We start from the raw sequence: 23013 nt of genomic DNA, 5'->3' as shown, positions 1-23013 counted from the left end.
GTAGAAAGATGGAGTCTGTAGGAAGTTCATGTAGAATGATGGAGTCTGTATGAAGTTCATCTAGAAAGATGGAGTCTGTATGAAGTTCATGTAGAAAGATGGAGTCTGTAGGAAGTTCATGTAGAAAGATGTGGAGTCTGTATGAAGTTCATCTAGAAAGATGTGGAGTCTGTAGGAAGTTCATGTAGAAAGATGGAGTCTGTAGGAAGTTCATGTAGATGATGTGGAGTCTGTATGAAGTACATCTAGAAAGATGGAGTCTGTATGAAGTTCATGTAGAAAGATGGAGTCTGTAGGAAGTTCATGTAGAATGATGGAGTCTGTAGGAACTTCATGTAGAAAGATGTGGAGTCTGTTATGAAAGTTCATGTAGAAAAGATGGAGTCTGTAGGAAGTTCATGTAGAAAGATGGAGTCTGTAGGAAGTTCATGTAGAAAGATGTGGAGTCTGTAGGAAGTTCATGTAGAAAGATGGAGTCTGTAGGAAGTTCATGTAGAAAGATGTGAGTCGTATGATTCATGTAGAGATGGAGTCTGTAGGAAGTTCATGTAGAAAGATGTGGAGTCTGTAGGAAGTTCATGTAGAAGATGTGGAGTCTGTAGAAGTTCATTAGAAAGATGGAGTCTGTAGAAGTTCATGTAGAAAGATGGAGTCTGTAGAAGTTCATGTAGATGATGTGGAGTCTGTATGAAGTACATCTAGAAAGATGTGGAGTCTGTAGGAAGTTCATGTAGAAAGATGTGGAGTCTGTAGGAAGTTCATGTAGAAAGATGGAGTCTGTATGAAGTTCATGTAGAAAGATGGAGTCTGTATGAAGTACATCTAGAATGATGGAGTCTGTAGGAACTTCATGTAGAAAGATGTGGAGTCTGTATGAAGTTCATCTAGAAAGATGTGGAGTCTGTAGGAAGTTCATGTAGAAAGATGGAGTCTGTAGGAAGTTCATGTAGATGATGTGGAGTCTGTATGAAGTACATCTAGAAAGATGTGGAGTCTGTAGGAAGTTCATGTAGAAAGATGGAGTCTGTAGGAAGTTCATGTAGATGATGTGGAGTCTGTAGAAGTTCTGAAAGATGGAGTCTGTAGAAGTTCATGTAGAAAGATGGAGTGTGTATGAAGTCATTAGAAAGATGGAGTCTGTATGAAGTTCATGTAGAAAGATGGAGTGCTGTATGAAGTTCATTTAAATGATGGAGTCTGTAGGAACTTCTGTAAAAGAATGTGGAGTCGTAATGAATTTCATCTGAACATTGGAGTCTGTAGAAGTTCATGTAGAAAGATGGAGTCTGTAGGAGTTCATGTAGAGGATGTGGAGTCTGTATGAAGTCATCTAGAAAGATGGAGTCTGTAATGAAGTTCATTAGAAAGATGGAGTCTGATGAAGTTCATGTAGAATGATGGAGTGTTCTGTTGAACTTCATGTAAGAAAGATGTGGAGTCGTTATGAAAGTTCATCTAGAAGATGTGGAGTCTGTAGGAAGTTCATGTAGAAGATGGAGTCTGTAGGAAGTTCATTGTAGAAAGATGTGCAGTCTGTAGGAAGTTCTGTAGAAAGATGGAGTCTGTAGAAGTCATGTAGAAAGATGTGGAGTCTGTATGAAGTACATCTAGAAAGATGTGGAGTCTGTATGAAGTTCATGTAGAAAGATGGAGTCTGTAGGAAGTTCATGTAGAAAGATGTGGAGTCTGTATGAAGTTCATGTAGAAAGATCATTCAGAATATGAAAGTGACGTGCAGGTCATTGTGAAACACTGCAGCACAGCTCACGGTGACACAGTGAAACGTGTCCTCTGTATTTAACCATGACAGGCACCCGGGGAGCAGTGTGTCCTTCCTCAACAATTTCAGAGGAAAGGTGGACCCCATTGAGGTAGCTTCACTACTGAGTAATACGTGCATCCGGTACTTTACGTGCAGGTCATGTCATTTCTGGCTCTTCTCAGTGAAGCGCTTGAATCCTGGAAGGATCTGTGGTGGGTTTGGAGTCCATGTACACTGCCTCCTCTTGTGAGAGCGGGACCAGTGGTGTTGGTCAGCACGTTTTTTTCCTGCCGGGGACGCAGAGATGAGCAGGGACTGTCCACCGTCTCCAGAATGGAGACACACACACGTGCTGTTCACTCCACCAAATTAGCTGCTCAAATATTTACTGGAAAGGAAGGAGGGAAAAAACGCTGTGGTTTCTTGACCATTTCAAAAGGCCATTTTTAGTAGAACATGTTGATTTATCTTTTTATTATTTGTTTATGTAAATAATGTATTTTTGCGCTGGTTTTATACGCGCTAATTCTGAACACGGGGGAAAAATCCCACTCAACACCGCAGTCGTACAAATTTGGACAAATGTGTCCCTTTGCTCTGCGGTCTTTCTGTGGCTTTCAGCAGAACTAAGCGAGATCAAAAAAAGCGATTAGCAGATGAACCGAAGTCCAGCGGCACGTCCCGCTCTGAATGAAAGTGTTGAACCCGGGCGGAAATCGAACCAAAATAGCCCTGATTAGCACACTTATCTGTTTCCCATCACGCCGGGCGGGGCATTAACAGCGCCCAGAGGAAGCCGCCGTCTCACCGATTAGCATGCTCCGTCACCGCGGCTCAGGTGCCGCTTTTTCTGTGTCGACTCCAGATGAAGCCTGGAGATCACAGAGGCACAATTACAGACCACGCGCGTCCCACGGAGTGTGTCCCCGTCCCTCTGAGGCATGCAAATAAGACACACGGCTCCCTGCAGGCTTTGCCTATTGAACTTGGCTGTTGACAATGCCTCAGAAGTGGTCAGATTGCAGTCCAGGGATCCCTCAAGAAAAGGGACCACGGCCTTTTTAAGCGTTCTCCTCGCCGTCAGGCCCCGTCGGTGGCAGTGGTTCAGTCGCCGAGCCCATTGATGTAGCAGAGTTATTAATTTGCCCCGTGAAATAAGAGGACACCCAGGCCAAAACAGAGAGAGATGGGCGCCTTTTAAATAATGCCAACCAGAGGCCCTTTCATCCGCCGCGGCACGGGCTCTTCACTCGGGCACCAGGGCTACCCACGGACTAACCAACAAAGGGCGCTCGGGCGGGGGGAACGTGGCGAGTTGGTGTTTTTCCGCTATTAGCTGGTAAACAACTCTGTTTTTAGTTGTTTTGCCGCGCGGCGTTCTTGTGGTCCCGGTGTTCGAGCCGGGCCCGTTGCTCCTCCTCCTAGGTAATGCTTCCTCCATTTTTCCATGCTGAGGACGGCTCAGTTCGGTCGGAGCGAGGAGGGAAAAAATAATACCAGAACTGTATAAAAGCGGAGGCTAAAGTGGCCCCGAGCTAGCCGCCTGCTAGAAAAACAAAGCGCTGCCCAGGGGACGAGCGCAGGGTCGGGCACCGCCGCAGCCGCGTCTCGCGGCCCTCCTCCCGCCGCCAAGCTGCTGTAATTGAGGCCTGAGGTCCGGAGCCCTGAATAACTCGATGAGCGCTGCATCAATGGCAGGTTTTAAAAAGCCGGCCGGACGGACCCGTGACCGAGCCGCGTGTATGACGCGGACCCGTCATGTCCCTCAGGAGACCATCACCGTCTAGTCAGTATGCTTGATGGATGGACCACACGGATGATGGGCGACCTTGCAGTGGGGTGGTGACCCGGGTGAGCCCCGCCCTGCACCCACTGACCCTAGTTTATGGGAAGTAAGTGAGAGTGAGGGTTCGGGTCGGGGATGGGGGGGCTGAATAAGACCTAGCGTGCTCGTGCGTGGACGGGCGAGCTTGGGAAAATGGAGATTCCCAGTGCAGTAATACGGCTGGGGCTGTGCCGCGCTCTCAGGCTCCACGGTCCCGTTGCTCTTTCTTTTCCTTCTCCCCCCTTCTTCTTGCATGCATGCCACAGCTGTGGTCACTGTGGTGATGTTTCACTGCTCAGAATGGATTCACCAGCTCAAAAACTTTCTTATTTATATTTTACTACACCACTGCAGCCCCTTGCCAGCTGTGAGCTGGAGACCAGCCTGCTGTCCTTTAAATAGGCAGTGACAATATGATTCAAAATCGACATCGCATAAAGGTAAACATCACCACGGGCAAGTCAGCGTCTGACGACAATGTACTTTTATTTTAGAGCGAGAAGAGGAAAGGAGAGAACTAGACTAAATAGACATGCGGAAGAATTCCTGATGACATGATGACAAGTGGAGGAAAGCTCGGACACCGGATTGAAATACGATGAAATACCTTCTAATGAAAAAGCGAGACTAAATATTGTACAGACAAAAACAAAATAAAGCTAAATATATTTGGCCCACAGATTATGGGCTCTGGGGCACCTTTAGGGTAGAAAACTGTACATGGAAACTACAGCTACTGTACCAATCCAGAGCCGCCCTTATCCAGAGCGACTTACAACGTGCTTCCATCTCACCATCGATGAAGTGAATAAATGGCAACAGTCCAAAGATGGCGGTTAGTTTTAAACTGGGAAAAACAAACAGCAGTTATCGTCATGCTGACCCAGTGTCTGGATCGACTGACGCTCGCTGGTGTTTGTCTGGTCAGTGTGGGTGAGGCCTAATAGAAGACCATTCCATACATGGATGATGCCACGATTTTCGAAGAACTGACCACTGACCAGTCAATATGGAGATCCATCTGTTCCAGATCTGCAAAAGAATGGATACTAGAGAAGAAGGTCCTGTGACGTGGAGAACAACATCTACCTGTCTGACGGAGCATGGCACCTGCGAAGGGACAATCAAGCAGATGGGGACACACGGGCAGTTAGTAGCTTGATGACGGTGACACAAGCGAGGGCAATAAAATGAGAGACAGAGCTGACAGATGCGAGGGAGCGGGCCCCTGCGTGTCCCTGTTCTACGGGCCGTCCCCTGCGGGACGCCGCACTCACCCCGGCTGTGGCGAGCTGCTGTGGCAACGCTGTGGTGCGGCAGCAGGCTTCAAAGGCAGCAGGCCTGGCCACAGCCCTAATTAGAGGGTCCTTGCCTGGAGCTGGGGACGAGCAAGTGGAAAGTGTGCGCAAGTGCACACTACGCTACTACAGCAGCACCGGACTAACATGGGCAGGGGACGCGAGGGTGGCGCTCTGTGCACACCGGCCAGTTCTCCTCTGCTCCAGGATGGATGCTGAACATCTACTCTCGCTGAAATAGAGGTGTGTGTCAGTGGAAGCTGCCCATAAGTCCCACGCCTTCGTAGAGATGATGAACATCCCAACTCACTGGGTGACATCTGTCCCAGGGAGCACCGGCGATGCCGATCAGGACTTCAGGGACCATGTTGGACAACCACTCTGCCCATGCACGGGGCTGCCTGGTTACATGGAAATCCCAATCACGCAGGTGGTATCGGCATCTTGCTCCTCTCCTCAGCTGTGTCTGTGGTGTCCAGGGGAAGCTGAACACCACAGTCAGCCTGAATCATGCATTAGATTGGATTTAATAATCAGATTAAGCCTTTCTGCAATATCTACCATCTTAATAAACCTGTAAAAATGCACAAACCATGGACATGTTTATATTGCACTGCAGATGTCTCATGTCGCAGTTGCAGAAGATGATGCACAAAACATCTCCCCAACAGTCTGCAACACTTACATTATGATTCCCCACTCTAATACATTTACATTTACAGCATTTACCAGACACCCTCATCCGACTTGCAATCAGTGGTTACAGGGACAGTCCCCCCCTGGAGACACTCAGGGTTAAGTGTCTTGCTCAGGGACACGATGGTAGTAAGTGGGCTTTGAACCTGGGTCTTCTGGTTCATAGGCGAGTGTGTTACCCGCTAAAAATACGCTAAAGAAATCATCTGCTGAACAAAGTGGGTGTTGTAAAGTATGATGGTTTCTGGATGTACATGTAGGCTACTACCATCCTGCTGATACTTTACAGCCCCCAACTTTGTTTTCTTTAGCATATTTTTTAGATGTATCGTATCTAACATCCACCAGATCGCACAACAGAACGTCCCAAGATCTGCTCATACCACGGTGCATGTGAGGAACATCTGCCATTTTCTCCATGCATATCCACCAGGATACATTTACGAGTAACTTTGCATGGATTACATTTAATGATGTTTGTGAGTCGTAGCTAACAAAAAAGTCCATTGGCAAGAGGAAGCCTTTCAAATGAGCAAATGGCTGCACATGGGATTATATCACCGACCGCGTGACCAACAGACATCAAGAATAATCAGCAGAAGGAGAAACGACTTCAGCACATCGCAAAACAAAACACGGACGGGCCGCTGAGATCTGATGTGTCAACATAGGAAAGGCAATTCCAACAGCAAAGATGGCAGCCGCGGTGAGAGAAGTCTCAGGACGGGCGGGCCAATCAGCGGCCTGGGTTATTGTCCTCGAGGCTTTAATCTTCATTATCTCCTCAGGCACACTTCCTTACCCCAACATAAAAACGGGAGAATCAAAGAGCAAGCGTTGAAATCATATGAGACTTTTCAGCCACCATTTCAGACTGTAGGTTGATGGAGAAGCAGCTCGGGACGGATCACTTGGTGGCGCTGCCAGGTTTCCTCGGCATCCGCTGGTCGCACATTCCCACCTCCCAGTTGCACCACACTGACTAAACTGTGGCCTCCAACACGTTAAGGACCAAACAGACCAATCATTTCCAGGTTCATGACACATTTTTAAAGGTAACGGCATAAAATAAATGCCATTTTTTTTACGCCATTCGGCATTCGAGATGATGAAAAAATCCATTCTGAATTACGGCATCAAGTGTCACCCAGAATGGTGTAAAAAGCGGCATTTTGGGGGTGCTGTGATTTTAACATAGTGGCCAAACCGCATGGACATGATGGGGCGTGGTCCAGGGGGAGACTCATCTTCAACAAATGACACGAATGCATTGAAATTCGAGTTCGACTTGACCCGCCATTGATAGCCTGTGGAACAGCATGAGTGGTGAGTTTACGTGTCACCGTTTCGGTTGAATAATGATCTGTGGCGACCCTGCGCAAGAGTTGAAATGTCTACGTATTTCCTCTGTTCATCTGAACACTGATGCCAGTCAGGAATATGACGAAGGACTTCCTTAAACGAAGTGACCTCATAAGGAACTGGTGAAATATTTCGTTTCCTTCTGAACGTCCATATTCTACTGGCCTGACATTTATTGACAGAACGCCTGTAAATGTTTCACCTGGGGGACGAGGTACAGACGGGACTAGACTGGAACACGTGGTGACGTAGAAAGGGCGTTACCTCTGGTTGCCCTGCCCCGGGCACCTGGACCGGCTGGGGACAGTCCCAGGATAAATAGCATCACACTTCATATTACTTGTTGGCTGCACAACAGGGGGAATTTAATGCAGAAATAATGATGCAGAGCCAAATCGCTTTTCCTCGGAGTCTGCCGAGCCTCTTTTTTCTAATCGATTAACCGTACAAACCACTGACTCGGCGACTCTGGCTTCATACAAAGACCGAGGTTCCAGAAGTTCAGGAAAGGGTAGATGCAGGGAAATATTTATAACCGGGAAATGACAAGAAACCCTTTTATTGTTCGTAGTGTTTATTGTGTTCAGGAGACACAATGGCGTTCTTCGAGCCGGAGATTATCGACCCCGCTGCCATTGTTTTGCTGAATGTCATTGAGCATTGGAGCAAAAAACACAAAATGGGAATGCATTCTAATTTCGAGGGAGTTGTGGCACCGGTCACATACAGAGGGCACGGTAGGTCAAGAAGGCTTTGAATAGAAATAGAATAGACACACGTCATTTGCAGATGTGCAGGTGCATGGTTCTATTTTCAACTGTGCTGCCGATTCGGTTATGATTATCGATGCAGCATCTTCTTTTCTACAGCACTTCACATTAGGTCACTGAGATGAGAGTTAAAGGTCGTCCGCTATTATGAATGGGTGGTAGTGGCCTAGTGGGTAACACACTGGCCTATGAACCAGGAGACCCAGGTTCAAACCCCACTTACTACCATCGTGTCCCTGAGCAAGACACTTAACCCTGAGTGTCTCCAGGGGGGGACTGTCCCTGTAACTACTGATTGTAAGTCGCTCTGGATAAGGGCGTCTGGTAAATGCTGTAAATGTAAATGAGTGTTTTTTGGCTTTTTACATCAGTCCTAGTCGCCCCTAATACTGTATCTGAAGTCTCTTTCTGAAATTCAGCCTTGGTGCATGTTAAATAATGTCACAAAGTCTCATTTTCATAATAGGAGACCCTTAAAGCCGCGTTCACACGGACATTTTGACTGGCATTCGTGCCGTCAGGTGAGCGTGGACTCAACACCGTCTGTTTTTCAAAGCGTCCACCAGCGTTCGTCCGGATGGCATCAAACAGTGACAAACGAATGCCAGTCTGTTTCAAAGGCCGAACTCGTACCCGGACTACGTTTGAACTTGAAAACCACCAAGCAACGTCATTATGATATAATCCATGATTCTGAGCATCATCTCAACACTGGTGATAAGCGCGTGGAACCATTCTTAACACAGCAGGAGCCCGATAGTGTCGCTTCGGTAGTAGTCAGTGTCTCTGCTGCCCTAAAAAATGTCCCCACAGCCGATGCCCTCTGATCATGACCTAATCTAGGCTGGTACGATGAGAGACCTGTACTCGGGTCATCGCAGTGCCAGGGTCAAAGGTGAGGGTGTGGCACTTTAGACACTCGCCCCCCCCCCCCCCCCAGCACCATGGGCTTTTTGTGCCTGTGTTTGCTTTAGCCACCCCTGATGCGAGGGGGGTACGTGCGAGGGGCCACACGTGCATCACCGGCCGAGTGCAGGAGGGCAGAATAACTACGCAGAGGCCCCGAGAACGGGCCCGGGGCCCTCCGGCGCGATGGTGACAGGTCTTGGGCGAGGAGAATTCCAGAAGATGTGACAGGAACAGGCAGAACTGGGGAAAAGTGATGAATATGTGACCCTAGCACTTTAAATCCATAATCACCCAGCAACGCGACCCCCCATAAAATCCCAACGCGTGCAGCAGCGCTTATTTAGGTTGTTTTCCGAAGAGAACAGCGCGGAGGGGAGGTGCGGAGACGATAAGCGGCGAACGTAATGCGGTGGATGCTGCTGCGCGACGGGTGATCGGGGGGGTGGCGGTCTCGGGGGGTGTTGGGGTTTTAAACTGCCAGCCTCTAATCCTGACACACTGTCTCCACCAATTAGAACTCCTTCAAAAGGCGAAAGGGGAGGAAAAAACAAAACCAGAAAGGCGGCGAGGGCATATTTAGTAACATTCTGGCAAGCTGTAATTACATGTATGGCTGACAGAGAGGTTTAACTACTTCTCCCCCCGGTGATTGACAAGGCAGCGCGCCGCTGGCGTGTTCCCCGGACCAAGCGCGATTATACCAAAAAATATCCATCGCCTGATGTCAATCTGAATACCTGTTCCCAGGGTGCAGTGCAGGGGTCATTACCATTATGCACCGAATTATAATGAGCTGTGAAATAATATTGACCTACGGGGGCCGGCTGGTTCACGTCAGAATCTGGCCCAAAAAAAAACGATTATTGCTGCTTTTTAGACTGGTTATGTCCTTTCATTTTTGAAGGGTAAACGACACACACACACACACACACATATAGATGTGGACTAATGTATGCTGAAAGATCAATTTATCTGGAGTTCATTTCTTAGTTATGCTGCATACTGCATGCAAACTTCAGAAGCGAATTTTAAAAAGGAACCAAAATAAATGCAGAATTGTAGATTGTTTACTTATGGACAGTAATTCCTACGCGTGCAAACATGCATCTGAAGGCTTTTCCAAATCAATTTTCATATGTACATGTGGGTACATCAGGGTTATATAACAGTCGGCGTAATTCCCTCAGAGTGCCTCACAGTAGCCGGGCTGGTGGAACGACACCATGAGTGATTCCGGGTCGCGTGGGACTCCCACAAACACTCTCTCTGTGACTCCTGCCACAGACCCCGTCTCCCAGTTTGGCGTTGGGGTTGGGGCGGGCAGACCACGGTGAGCTGTGGCGGAGGAGGGGCTCGCAGAGGACTTAGCTGGTTCTGTTTCACCCGCCGGCCGCCCAGACCATGGCAAACACGCACAAAACAGGAGCCCTCTCTTCCATTTTTATCTGGGGAAAATTATTTCCCCAAAATACCCCACGCAGGACTTTGATGGCGGATGTTTCGTTTCATTTTCCTACACCGACCTCCACCCTCCATCTGTCTTCTTCCCATAAATAAAAACACACCGTGATCAATGTGAGCGGGTGTTTCTTCTTCAGGACATCAGCCCTGACTCGACAAGCCACAAGACGGCGTGTAAACTCAGCGCGTGTATTTCTGTCGGTGTCCGCTGCATTCATGGACTGAGTCAGTACGTTACAGTATGGGATTGTTAAGGGGTGTAAATGAAGCGTCTCTCCACCAACAGGACAGTCATCAAACAGACATGTACTGTAGAGCAGCATCTTCTACATTTCATCATAATAACTGAATAGTCTACATAATACAATAACCAGTTACTCCTCCTCCATGTAGATATACAGGGAGTGCAGAATTATTAGGCAAGTTGTATTTTTGAGGAATAATTTTATTATTGAACAACAACCATGTTCTCAATGAACCCAAAAAAAACTCATTAATATCAAATCTGAATGTTTTTGGAAGTAGTTTTTAGTTTGTTTTGTTTTTAGGGGGATATCTGTGTGTGCAGGTGACTATTACTGTGCATAATTATTAGGCAACTTAACAAAAAACAAATATATACCCATTTCAATTATTTATTTTTACCAGTGAAACCAATATAACATCTCCACATTCACAAATATACATTTCTGACATTCAAAAACAAATCAGCGACCAATATAGCCACCTTTCTTTGCAAGGACACTCAAAAGCCTGCCATCCATGGATTCTGTCAGTGTTTTGATCTGTTCACCATCAACATTGCGTGCAGCAGCAACCACAGCCTCCCAGACACTGTTCAGAGAGGTGTACTGTTTTCCCTCCTTGTAAATCTCACATTTGGAGCATTGTCCTGCATGAAAATCCTGTTTTTCTTGAAGGATGCAGACTTCTTCCTGTACCACTGCTTGAAGAAGGTGTCTTCCAGAAACTGGCAGTAGGACTGGGAGTTGAGCTTGACTCCATCCTCAACCCGAAAAGGCCCCACAAGCTCATCTTTGATGATATCAGCCCAAACCAGTACTCCACCTCCACCTTGCTGGCATCTGAGTCGGACTGGAGCTCTCCGCCCTTTACCAATCCAGCCACGGGCCCATCCATCTGGCCCATCAAGACCCACTCTCATTTCATCAGTCCATAAAACCTTAGAAAAATCCGTCTTGAGATATTTCTTGGCCCAGTCTTGACGTTTCATCTTGTGTGTCTTGTTCAGTGGTGGTTGTCTTTCAGCCTTTCTTACCTTGGCCACGTCTCTGAGTATTGCACACATTGTGCTTTTGGGCACTCCAGTGATGTTGCAACTCTGAAATATGGCCAAACTGGTGGCAAGTGGCATCTTGGCAGCTGCACGCTTGACTTTTCTCAGTTCATGGGCAGTTATTTTGCGCCTTGGTTTTTCCACACGCTTCTTGCGACCCTGTTGACTATTTTGAATGAAACGCTTGATTGTTCGAGGATCACGCTTCAGAAGCTTTGCAATTTTAAGAGTGCTGCATCCCTCTGCAAGATATCTCACTATTTTTGACTTTTCTGAGCCTGTCAAGTCCTTCTTTTGACCCATTTTGCCAAAGGAAAGGAAGTTGCCTAATAATTATGCACACCTGATATAGGGTGTCGATGTCATTAGACCACACCCCTTCTCATTACAGAGATGCACATCACCTAATAAGCTTAATTGGTAGTAGGCTTTCGAGCCTATACAGCTTGGTGTAAGACAACATGCATGAAGAGGATGATGTGGACAAAATACTCATTTGCCTAATAATTCTGCGCTCCCTGTAGTTTCGCTGGCTTTTCCAAACTTTTACTACCCGGACCTCTGCTTCAATGGATTAAAATCCCTTACATTTACATTTTACAGCATTTACAGCATTTTATTTTCACTTTATTTTCTCGGATGTTTAAATCCGGTTCACCAGAACCTATAAAGCGCTTTCTTCATCAACTTGTTAGGAATGCAGCAGACGGTGGTGCTTATAGGTGCCCGTCCTCCTGGGTCCAGCGATGAACGTGTGGTCTCAGGGGGACGCCTGTCGCGGCTGAAACTGCTTCCAGTCACCGCCTGTGAAGTCCGCGTGGTGAGTAATGGCTGCCGGTGGGGTGTGGGGGTCTTTATTTGGTGTGGTCCAGTACTGGAAGTACAAAGCTGCCTTGTGGGAAGTGGGAACGCGCTGGTGTGCAGATAAGGCTGAAATGAGGAAGTCCAGAAAACGTAAGTGCGGGCTGCTGCCACGGCCGGGCCGAGGTTGTTTACTTCCTAACAAGCGCCCGACACCGGCGTCGGAACAACAGCACACGCCTCACACGTCCCGTAAAAGAGGGAGCGACACCCAAATCAGAGAAAATTCCTCCGGTCCCCAACCCCTCATTTCCTCTGGGACCCGACGACCCGTCATGGCACTTGGAAAACCACCGCGCTTCGTTACTGCAGTGATGACGCCAATTAGCAGCATGTAGGGCGGGGCCCGCGGTGCCCGGCACCACCGCAGCTCCAACAGGAAGACTGGACAAGACCGGAACTAACCGTGTCTTTCTGAAAAGATCCCTGCATTTCTGTTGATTTGATCATATAAAGTAAGAAACTACTGGATTTCTCTCAGTCTGGTGTCACAGAAGCTTCGTTTTATTTTATCTCAGGTTAGTACCGCCTACGTTTGTGGTTCACATTTACAGCATTCACCAGACGTCCTTGTCCAGAGCGACTTACAGGGACAGTCCCCCTTTACCAGATGTAAAAAAAAAGACAAAAACATGTCGCTTCGAGAATGTTTTTGAGGCTATGAAACGTTTATGGCCGTTCTTTAAGGGTGGTAGTCGGGTGGTTGAGGGTAACACGCTCGCCAATGAACCAGAAGTCATGGGTTCAAACCCCACAAACTACCATCGTGTCCCTGAGCAGGACACTTAACCCTGAGGGTCTCCGGGGGGGGACTGTCCCTGTAACTACTGAAGTCCGTCTGGTAAATGCCATAAATGTAAATGGTTTTTGGTACGTTTGTGTGTTGAAAAAAAACGTTAATTTTCCCTTTTATTTGGACAAATTTCGATGATTTTGTGAAATTACACAGTCGTGGCGGCGGTTGCTATGGTTATCGAACAGCAGTGGACCGGTTCCGTCTGTGAACATGCAGAACAGTTTAGCACAAAGAACGTCTCTACCACAGCTATGGCACGAGTTATATGCATGCGCTTTATTGCACGTTATCCTGCATGATTTACACGCTGTCTAATGCCCTCGGCCCGGAACCCGGAGCCGCCAGGCCCGGCATCCTGTTTATGCGCTTCCCCTTAACACGCAACGCGGATCCGAATATCGGAACGCTTGGCCGCGTTCCTTTCTCTTTCAGCATCGTCCTCTCGGCAGATGTTGAGTCCAGGAGTGGCATCCCGGCAGGCCACAAGCGAGCGTGTTTTCCTGCCGCAGGATCGACTGCTGCAGCTCGACATAAAACAGAACGCAAGAAAAAACGCGAGCGAAAATGATTTTCTAATCCGGCCTTTATTGAGGTTCCTGGTTGCAGCAGTGCAACCTTTTTTTATGCGTGAGAAGCGCGCCCTGTAATTTCGCCACCGCTACCACCGGACCGGCTTGTAATAAAAACCTGCTCTATTCTGGGGTTCTCTGTAATAATGGCCTCTTCTTGTCTTCGCGAGCTGCACTCTCGTCCCCGCCGAGAGGGACGGGCAGGTGGTCGGTGCCGGGCCGAGTCCTGATGCACCTGAGGAGGTGGTGCCGGACGCCAGCAGGCCAAACCCTCCATGGGAACCCCGGGCATCCTCAGCTCCACACCGGGCTCGCTTCCCACTTGGTTCCCACAGAACATTAAATCTTTTTAATCTTTTCTTTAAATCTTCGTTTCGCCAACCGCCACTTGGTTCTTTGTGGCATTTTGCACGACCAGCGCTGGAAAGGGAGAATATGGACTATTTACGGGGTCTCAGAAGACCTCATAATCCCAATTTAATCTATCAGATTAAACCAGAAGAACGTTAGGGTGGTAGTAGCCTAGGGGGTAACACACTCGCCTATGAACCAGAAGACCCAGGTTCAAACCCCACTTACTACCATCATGTCCCTGAGCGAGACACTTAACCTTGAGTGTCTCCAGGGGGGGACTGTCCCTGTCACTACTGACTGTAAGTCGCTCTGGATAAGGGCGTCTGGTAAATGATGTAAATGTAAATGTTTGAGTGACGCTGTTGAGTAACAGAATGTTTTAATGGTAAACCTTGTCCCACCCTCAGCGTGGACATTCCGGCGGTTGGAGGCGTCCCCCGACCTGATACTCCGTACGCAGAGCGAGAGGAAGACGTGGAAAACACGCTCTTGTTGCATGACAGAATCCCTCCCAACCAAGACTTGTCCTTTAATACCGAGGACCTTTCATGCGGCTTCTCCACGATTGCACATGGGCAAAGGCAGACCGCACGGCCGGGACGGTGCCTATTATGCGCCGAGGGCGCGAGGAATGCTGCAGCGGCAGCCATGCAGCGGCCTTTAAACTGAAATGACACGTCTTAATTTGTCAACAAGCTTCCCGCTGGACTGGAAAAAGGAGAACGCTTCTGCACAGATGGAGCGTCGGGAGCGGCACGAGAAGACGTTTCATCGGCACCAAAATCCCATTTAATCCCACAATTAAATCAACCTGGCCCACGGTGGCGATGCCAGGCCAGGATGTTGCACTTCTCACACAATAGGTGACAGGGTTCAGCAGGAAATGACATGGGCCGCCCCTCTGCCCTGCCCATTTCCGCTGAACGTCTTCTGACCATACAAGCAGAGGATGCTGTCCACAGTGTCCCGGTGAATTGTGCTGAACTCGGCACAATTTTCATCTCATTTACAGCATTTTCCAGACGCCCTTATCCAGAGCGACTTACAGTCAGTAGTTACAGGGACAGTCCCCCCCTGGAGACACTCAGGGTTAAGTGTCTTGCTCAGGGACATGATGGTAGTAAGCGGGATTTGAACCCGGGTCTTCTGGTTCATAGGCGAGTGTTTAACCTACTAGGCTACTACCAGCCTCTCTCCAATTTCATCCCAATAACGAAATAATGAAGGTCTAGCTCCTCAGACAGCCACGCAGATCCATCGCAGAGTATGTTAGTTGAAACATGGGACTCTGTTCTCCGTTGTTGTCCCTGGCTGGTGGGACAACCTTCCGTCCTCCATTTGACTAGCCGAGACTACCACCACTTTTAAATCCAACACTTACACACGCACATGCGTACACACTGCACAAAACAATACAAATATACATATATATATACACATTATAATTTCTTCTTCGTCTAGCACTTAATCTCCCAGAATGCTCTTTTCTGACAAGTTGGGCCTTTTCGGGGCTATAGAAATCGAACGAGAATTGCTGGATTCTTCCTCCTGTAAGTCTGCTAAATAAAGTAAAGTAAAGTAAAGAGCTGAACTGTGAGACATATTGCAAAGTGGACCAAGTCCTACTTGTACCGTGCGGCTGGAACGTGAATCGGGGCGTCGGGCCACGTTAAACGACGCCGGGCACCGACGCTCCACCGCGGTCTCCCCGCAGGCCGCTTTTATCTCTCCTCCGCGGCGCTCATCGCCGCCTTCCTTCCTGGTGCCAGAAGATTGAAGATGGCAGCTCCGCGGCCGAGCTAATGGGCACCAGAGTTAAGCACCGGGTAAGGTGCCACCCCCCGCCCCGGATCCGGCCTGCCATGCCACAGGCGAGTTAAAAACGCCGAGTCTAAATGAAGTGCCCTCTCATTCCAGCATTTCATGGTGCGGTTAAAAGCGGGGTGCCAGATGATTCACGTTTTATAAGCCTGGCGCGTTCATTCACACCATTCGTCCCTCCTTGCGCCGGTCGGTGGAAACACGACGCCGACCCCATCAAAGCGGCGCTGGGTCGCGCTATTAATACCAGTTCTGAAAGTACAGACGTCGCATGTGGAAAATGCTCCTCAAGCCAAATATGTCCGATATAGCCAATCAGCAGCTCCACGTGGGTAAGGTCCAGATACGGGAGCCCCGGAACCGGAAGGGGGAGTAAAAAGGAGGTGGCAGGCGCGCAAATACTTCCTAAATCCCGCTTCATCATTTCCTCATCACGGCCGCCACCGACCTGGCACTACAAGCGGGGCCACTCCTGCTGGGCTGTGCTGCCCCCTGCCTGTGGGGAGTAAACGCAACACCCTCAACACAGCGCCAACGTTCCACAATATTCCACAATATTCCACATTCAGACTTTTAAGAATGTTTGGAAAATGGGACATTTTACATTAGTGGACATTTCTGTGGTGATAATAATTCTATGATCAGCAGTGTTCAGTAACAATACTTTTAAATGTTGTCACATCATGCAAAATTTACTCTAAAAGATTAATGGGTTAAATAGTTTGTCATGCAAATTGCAAATGAAATGAAAAGAGAACGTGTTTTGTAGAGCTGTCATAGTGCATATGTTACAGTAACATGAATTCAGAGTTTGAAAAAATGAATAAGCTAGAATAAGCTTGTTTTAAAGGAGAAATTCAGGCAAACCACAATATATACGAGTGTAAACAGACCAGACTGTGCACACACACACACACACACACACACTCACACACTCAGCCGAAGCAGGAGCCGGAGCAGCGAGAAGAATTGGCGTGGCCTGCCTGAGGTTTGGAGGAAGAATGGGAAGTATGCTGTTTCTGTGGTCCCGGTCAGACTGCGGGTTTTAGGTTTCCTGACCACAGCAGTCCAGACCACATCTCTCTCACTCAATCTCCTAAACCATTCTGGCCATAAAACGCTTCCTTACTAAACGCTGCTCCACCCAAGTCTTAAAGTGTGTACATTAAAAGAACAGCCCCCTACTACACCCACATGGCAGGAAATAAGACGGCTCGGCCTTCCACTCGCATGTCCCCATGTTGACTGAGGCGGCTCACGCTGAAGAAAAAATAAATACGGGTCCACGCTGGAGACGGGTCCCGTGTCTTGAGGTTTCAAATAAACGGGGTTAGTGTAGTCGGTGCCGTCGGATAATATTAAAGGAAGAGAACCTCCCTCTGCTCAGACAGGAACATGCGCCCGAGGGACAGAAGAAGGTTATCAGCAGCACTCAGCTCTCCTCTCTCTTACACACACGATGTTCACCATCATAACCTGCCAAGGCCCCGTCTGGCCGTCAGTCTGTCAGTTTTATAACTCGACCCAGAGGCCAAAAAGTGGACTCAAGCACGAGTAGTCCACTCCAGAGATTACATCAGTATCTAGTTATAAAACCACTCAAGTACTGAGTAACTGTAATAACGATGTATTCCCAAATAGTAATAATAACTTATTACAGTACATTTACATTTCCAGCATTTACCAGATGCTCTTATCCAGAGCGACTTACAGTCAGTAGTTACAGGGACAGTCCCCCCCTGGAGACACTCAGGGTTAAGTGTCTGGCTCAGGGACACGATGGTAGTAAGTGGGGTTTGAACCTGGGTCTTCTGGTTCATAGGCGAGTGTGTTACCCGCTAGGTTACTACCAGCCTACAATTTTTGTAGTAATTCATGGACTAAATCTGAGCTTTCAGACTATCTTAGAAATGCTAATTATATGTGGTAGCATTGGTATATTAAATGATAATGCGAGTTCCTTCCTTTATAGGAAATGTATAGCGGCCTAATTGTAGTTTATGGCGCCATTTAACTACAAACATTAAAAGGGTCGATATGGAAGACTGCGATTCTGTATGCTTTCTGTAACCTTTGCCCTGGAGACAGTCACATCTTCCATTTCATTCAACCGCCGTTTTTTGGTTTGTGGATATTTTTCCAATAATCTACTGGACACGTTCAGTTAACCGAATTAAACCGAGACTTCGGGGTTCTTACACATTTTTCATTACTTTTCAATTACTCTAAGGCCAATTTTCACGACCACGTGTTCTCTGCAATTTCTGTGCAATTGTGGGGAAAAAAGTTGCAAAAAAGTAAAAATTTACCAGAAGATTGTCAAACTAAAGTTGGGACGGCCCTGAAACGCGTAACGTAAACCCCAGCCCGGGACCGAGTAAAACGAGTCCATCCGGTTCGGACGTAGATCATCAGCTGTCGCTGCCCGGTTTGGAGTCCGAAAGCCACCGCGGTGCGGCCTACACCGAACCCACGGGTGGAGACTAGATAAATCATTTGAAAGAGAAGCGGTTTTTGAAAATATAGAATAATTTTGTGATCAAAATGTAATCTGCATATAGGTATTTTTAATTCTTCATTATAACCCTGTACCGTTACCGCTCATACATTTATATATACACGTTTATCCAAAGCAACAGGCATTTATATGGATTTGTAGAGAAATACAGAACACGATACATTTTACAGACAAGGAAAATATTTAAGATGAAGATCCATTTACCTGCTTACACAAAAAAACAACATTTAACTGCATAGATTTCTAAAGAACAGCAATATATACAGAACTGTCACCTAGTCCAGCACAGACAGTGTTAAATTGACCTGTCCTAGTTGGGTACCGGGCCACGGTTGCACCAATGTCCCACTATAAAGACGTATTTCTGTACCAGTCTGTACCGTCTGCCGCGAGACACTGAATCAAGCGTGCGGACCACCTCCAGACCAGAGGGTCCCCACAGCCACCACCACCGTAACAACTACAGCTTCAGGGATCTTCAAATGGACCAGTAGCATCATGATGGACACGTAATCTAGACCATGACACTGGACTACTCTGCTCTGTCCAGGACCTCCAAACGTGGACAGACGCTCTACTCCACCTCTACACCTGTAGGACAAACCATCACCAACCATCAGTCTACTCTGGAAGGGCGTCCCGCTCTGTATCACTCCTTCCCACCCTTTATCTCTCTCCCTCTCTCCGTACTGTACGTGATTCTGATGACGCTGTTTCCTGTCGGGTGAAGGTGGGAAGACAGATACAAGACGACAAAATGAAATGTTGAGCCTCGACCCTCCGCCTGCTGAGGAGGCTGAAGGCGACATGCGCGGTCCGAACTAGCGGCCAACTACAGCCAGCAAGACCGCAGCGTGGGTCGTCCGGCAACGTTTATTTCGTGTTCCAACTTTCCAAACTCCACCACTTTTCCGGGATTTTAATGACGTAGGAGCCTGTTATTTACACGTCACGTGTTTTTCCGAGCGCGCGGCTGACCGCCTGAAGTCGCCGTCCACGCGACAGGGGAGGAGTTTCAGAGGGCGTGGTCACGTGGTCCCCTGACGTCACTGCCTGAGGGTTCCAGCCCTTCGTAGGGGAGGAATTTCGGAGAGCGTAGTCACGTGGTCCCCTGACGTCACGGCGTGACGGTTCCACCCTTCATGGGGGAGGAGTTTCGGAGGACGTGGTCACGTGGTCCTATAAACGTCACCTCGCTAGTGTTCCTCTCACGTCGCCGTCAGCATGATGAAGAGGAGGCTGCTGCTGGTGTCCAACTCCACTCTGCACGGTGGAGGATATCTCCAGCACTGCCAGCAGCAGGTCCAGGACTTCCTTGGAGAGTAAGTCTGCAGTAATATTCACCATCTGGCCATGAAACATGAAGCAACGTACAGCGTGCAGAATACGTGACCTCTCGTGGCAGGAGGGTCAAGAGGGTCCTGTTCGTACCGTACGCCCTGCACGACCGAGCCGCCTACGCCAAGGTGGCCAGGGACAAGCTCAGGACCCTGGGTACTGATCTTCACTTACTGAACACATGGCACCTGGTCCAAGGTCCAGAACGGTCATAAACGCGCGTATTGTTATACCTGCAGGTTATGAGGTTGACAGCGTTGACGAGGCGGACGATCCCGTGGAGGCGGTGACGCAGGCCGAAGCCATATTCATCGGTAAAGTCGGTACGGAGATGGACTGTATCGCCGGAAATGAGCATGAAAGTAATAAAGAACTTTGTGTCCCAGGAGGCGGGAACACGTTCCGTCTTCTGAAGGCTCTGTACGACAACGGCCTGGTGTCTGTAATCAGAAAGAAGGTTCTAGAGGTGAGGAACATGTCACCTGCCAATATAAAACATGGCACATATTTAATATGCCTCTTTTTAGGAACCTGTAGTTTTAAAAGTGAAAGTGATTGTCATTGTGAAACGCTGCATGGTGACATATGTCCTCTGTATTAGTGACAGTGGGGAGCAGTGTGTGGGGATGCTACCTTGGTGACGTGTCCTCTGTATTACTGACAGTGGGGAGCAGTGTGTGGGGACGCTACCTCGGTGACGTGTCCTCTGTATTAGTGACACTGGGAAGGTATCACGCTTGTTAATACTGAGGTGGGTGTGGGTGCAGGACGGCGTGCCATACGTGGGTTCCAGCGCGGGAACTAACGTGGCCACCATCAGCATCAGGACCACCAACGACATGCCCATCGTCTACCCGCCCACCTTCGCGGCCATCGGCCTCGTCCCCTTCAACATCAACCCTCACTACCTGGACGCCGACCCCAACAGCAGGCACATGGGGGTGAGATCCGTGCTCCGCACATGCCATACGTGTTCCCAGAATTCCTCCTCACGCCTCACCTTCCCTGTCTTCTGTCCCGGCCAGGAGACGCGAGAGCAGCGAATCGCTCAGTTTCATGAAGAGCCCCACACGCCCTGCGTGCTGGTGAGTTACCGCGCACATTACATTTACCTTTACATTTACCAGACGCCCTTATCCAGACTTACTATCAGTAGTTACAGGGACAGTCCCCCCCTGGAGACACTCAGGGTTAAGTGTCTTTCTCAGGGACACGATGGTAGTTAGTGGGATTTGAACCTGGGTCTTCTGGATCATAGGCGAGTGTTACCCACTAACACCCTCTGTACCACCTAGTTACCCACTAGACTACTACCACCCTCAATACCACCTAGTTATCCACTAGGCCACTAACGCCCTCTATACTACCTAGTTACCCACTAGGTCACTACCGCCCTCTATACCACCTAGTTACCTACTAGGCCACTACCGCCCTCTATACTACCTAGTTACCCACTAGGTCACTACCGCCCTCTATACCACCTAGTTACCCACTAGGTCACTACCGCCCTCTATACCACCTAGTTACCTACTAGGCTACTACCGCCCTCTATACCACCTAGTTACCTACTAGGCTACTACCGCCCTCTATACCACCTAGTTACCCACTAGGCCACTACCGCCCTCTATACTACCTAGTTACCCACTAGGTCACTACCGCCCTCTATACTACCTAGTTACCCACTAGGCCACTACCGCCCTCTATACTACCTAGTTACCCACTAGGCCACTACCGCCCTCTATACTACCTAGTTACCCACTAGGCTACTACCACCCACTATACTACCTAGTTACCTACTAGGATACTACCGCCCTCTATACCACCTAGTTACCCACTAGGCTACTACCACCCTCTATACCACCTAGTTACCCACTAGGATACTACCGCCCTCTATACCACCTAGTTACCCACTAGGCTACTACCACCCTCTATACCACCTAGTTACCCACTAGGCTACTACCGCCCTCTATAATACCTAGTTACCCATTAGGCCACTAAAGCCCTCTATACCACCAAGTAGGGCTGCACGATTTGGGGAAAAAGACATATTGCGATTATTGAGATCAATATTGCGATATGCGATTGCGATGTGATAAAGGGCACTTGCTTGTATATCAATGAAAAGTCGCATACTAATAGTGAAATGTTTCATTTCAAAGTGAAACATACAAACTACTTATAACAACCTGAAATGCCCAGTTTAAAATACAATATTCTACTAAATTAAATAAATCACAAAAAACTCTTCTACATTACTGTCGAACGACAAACCCTGGTAAGGCTAAACAACTGTTTTGATTATATTTGGCCATTATAAAATCCCATATTATAGTTCTTACGTTTAGCCAAAACATTGTTTGGGGACTGACTTGAACACAGGAATGCATAGCTTCGTTAGCTTAGCCTAGCTTAGCTAACGGGAATTTATAATGGCCAAATATATTCAAAACAATTGTCCAGCCTTACCTATGAAATGTAATCCCCCGGGATCTGGTTTGGAGCGTACAGCGGTTTGTACAGCCCCAAGCAGCACAAGAGTGAGGCTTTTTTTATGCACTTCTCTCCATAGACATGTATATGCTTCACTCCACAGCAGAGCCTATCGCAATATGGCGGCGACGTTGACGTACGATGCAGCTCGTCATGCGGCGTCTAACCATATGTCTCCGAATCGAAAGTCATGTGACCAAACACGTTACATACGACTAAGATGTGAGACGTGAGATGTGAGACTTCAGTCAGCTCGCAAACTTTGAGAGAATGAGAGAATGGATCGGCAACATATCCGATCCAATCCATGTACTAATCGTTGAAATCGCAGCTTTTTGCGTTCATGTAATCACACAGACTGACATCGCGATTACGATTAGATTAATCGTGCAGCACTACCACCAAGTTACCCACTAGGTCACTACCACCCTACCACCACAAGTTTTTACTGGTAAAAACTCGTCTTCCCTTTTCCAGGCCTTGAGGGAAGGATCCATGCTTCTGGTGGAAGGAGGCCGGGCTTCACTACTCGGCACCACCAGGGCCAGATTATTCACTCGGTAAACTACAGTAATACGAAATTTAGAACTGCGTTACCACATAACAGTGAAAGAGAAGCGGTTTGTTTTTTTCAGGGGGAAGCAAACCACTGAGCACGAGCCAGGAAGTGACCTCAGCTTCCTGCTCACCGACTCCCCTTAATTATCAGCAGAGCAGCACATTGCATGGTGGCCTTCAGCTTCAATTGGAAGATCTTCATATCTGGAGAATTTAGAGCTTGGATTCTGTTGTAGTTGAAGTTCTCACCACAAGGTGGCAGAAGGCTGAAGATGGCTTCTTGGAAAAATTAATCATTTTCTGTATCAATTTATCAAAAATAAATAAT

At 48.1% G+C, this 23013-nt stretch overlaps 1 protein-coding gene across 1 annotated transcript; it reads left to right on the top strand.

Moving 5' to 3' along the window:
• The first annotated feature begins 19458 nt into the window (after window positions 1-19458).
• LOC114796443 (alpha-aspartyl dipeptidase-like) lies at window positions 19459-23010 on the top strand. The gene is made up of 8 exons (XM_028990434.1): window positions 19459-19621; window positions 19705-19793; window positions 19877-19951; window positions 20024-20103; window positions 20405-20578; window positions 20663-20722; window positions 22605-22687; window positions 22763-23010. Exons 1-8 carry the CDS (start codon window positions 19524-19526, stop codon window positions 22827-22829), a joined length of 726 nt encoding a protein of 241 aa, XP_028846267.1. The 5' UTR covers window positions 19459-19523; the 3' UTR covers window positions 22830-23010.
• The last annotated feature ends 3 nt before the right edge of the window (window positions 23011-23013 follow it).

This window comes from Denticeps clupeoides, chromosome 9 (assembly GCF_900700375.1).
Source record: "Denticeps clupeoides chromosome 9, fDenClu1.1, whole genome shotgun sequence".
Taxonomy (NCBI): domain Eukaryota; kingdom Metazoa; phylum Chordata; class Actinopteri; order Clupeiformes; family Denticipitidae; genus Denticeps; species Denticeps clupeoides.
Note: the sequence above shows the minus strand (reverse complement) of the source record. Positions and strands in the feature narration are given on the sequence as shown.

Bases quoted from the DNA above. Each gene is read 5' to 3' on its own strand.
- LOC114796443 (XM_028990434.1), top strand. From the start codon at position 19,524: ATGATGAAGAGGAGGCTGCTGCTGGTGTCCAACTCCACTCTGCACGGT. The intron at 19,794-19,876 runs GTACTGATCTTC...TTATACCTGCAG, and splicing joins GGACAAGCTCAGGACCCTGG to GTTATGAGGTTGACAGCGTT. The intron at 20,579-20,662 runs GTGAGATCCGTG...TGTCCCGGCCAG, and splicing joins CCAACAGCAGGCACATGGGG to GAGACGCGAGAGCAGCGAAT.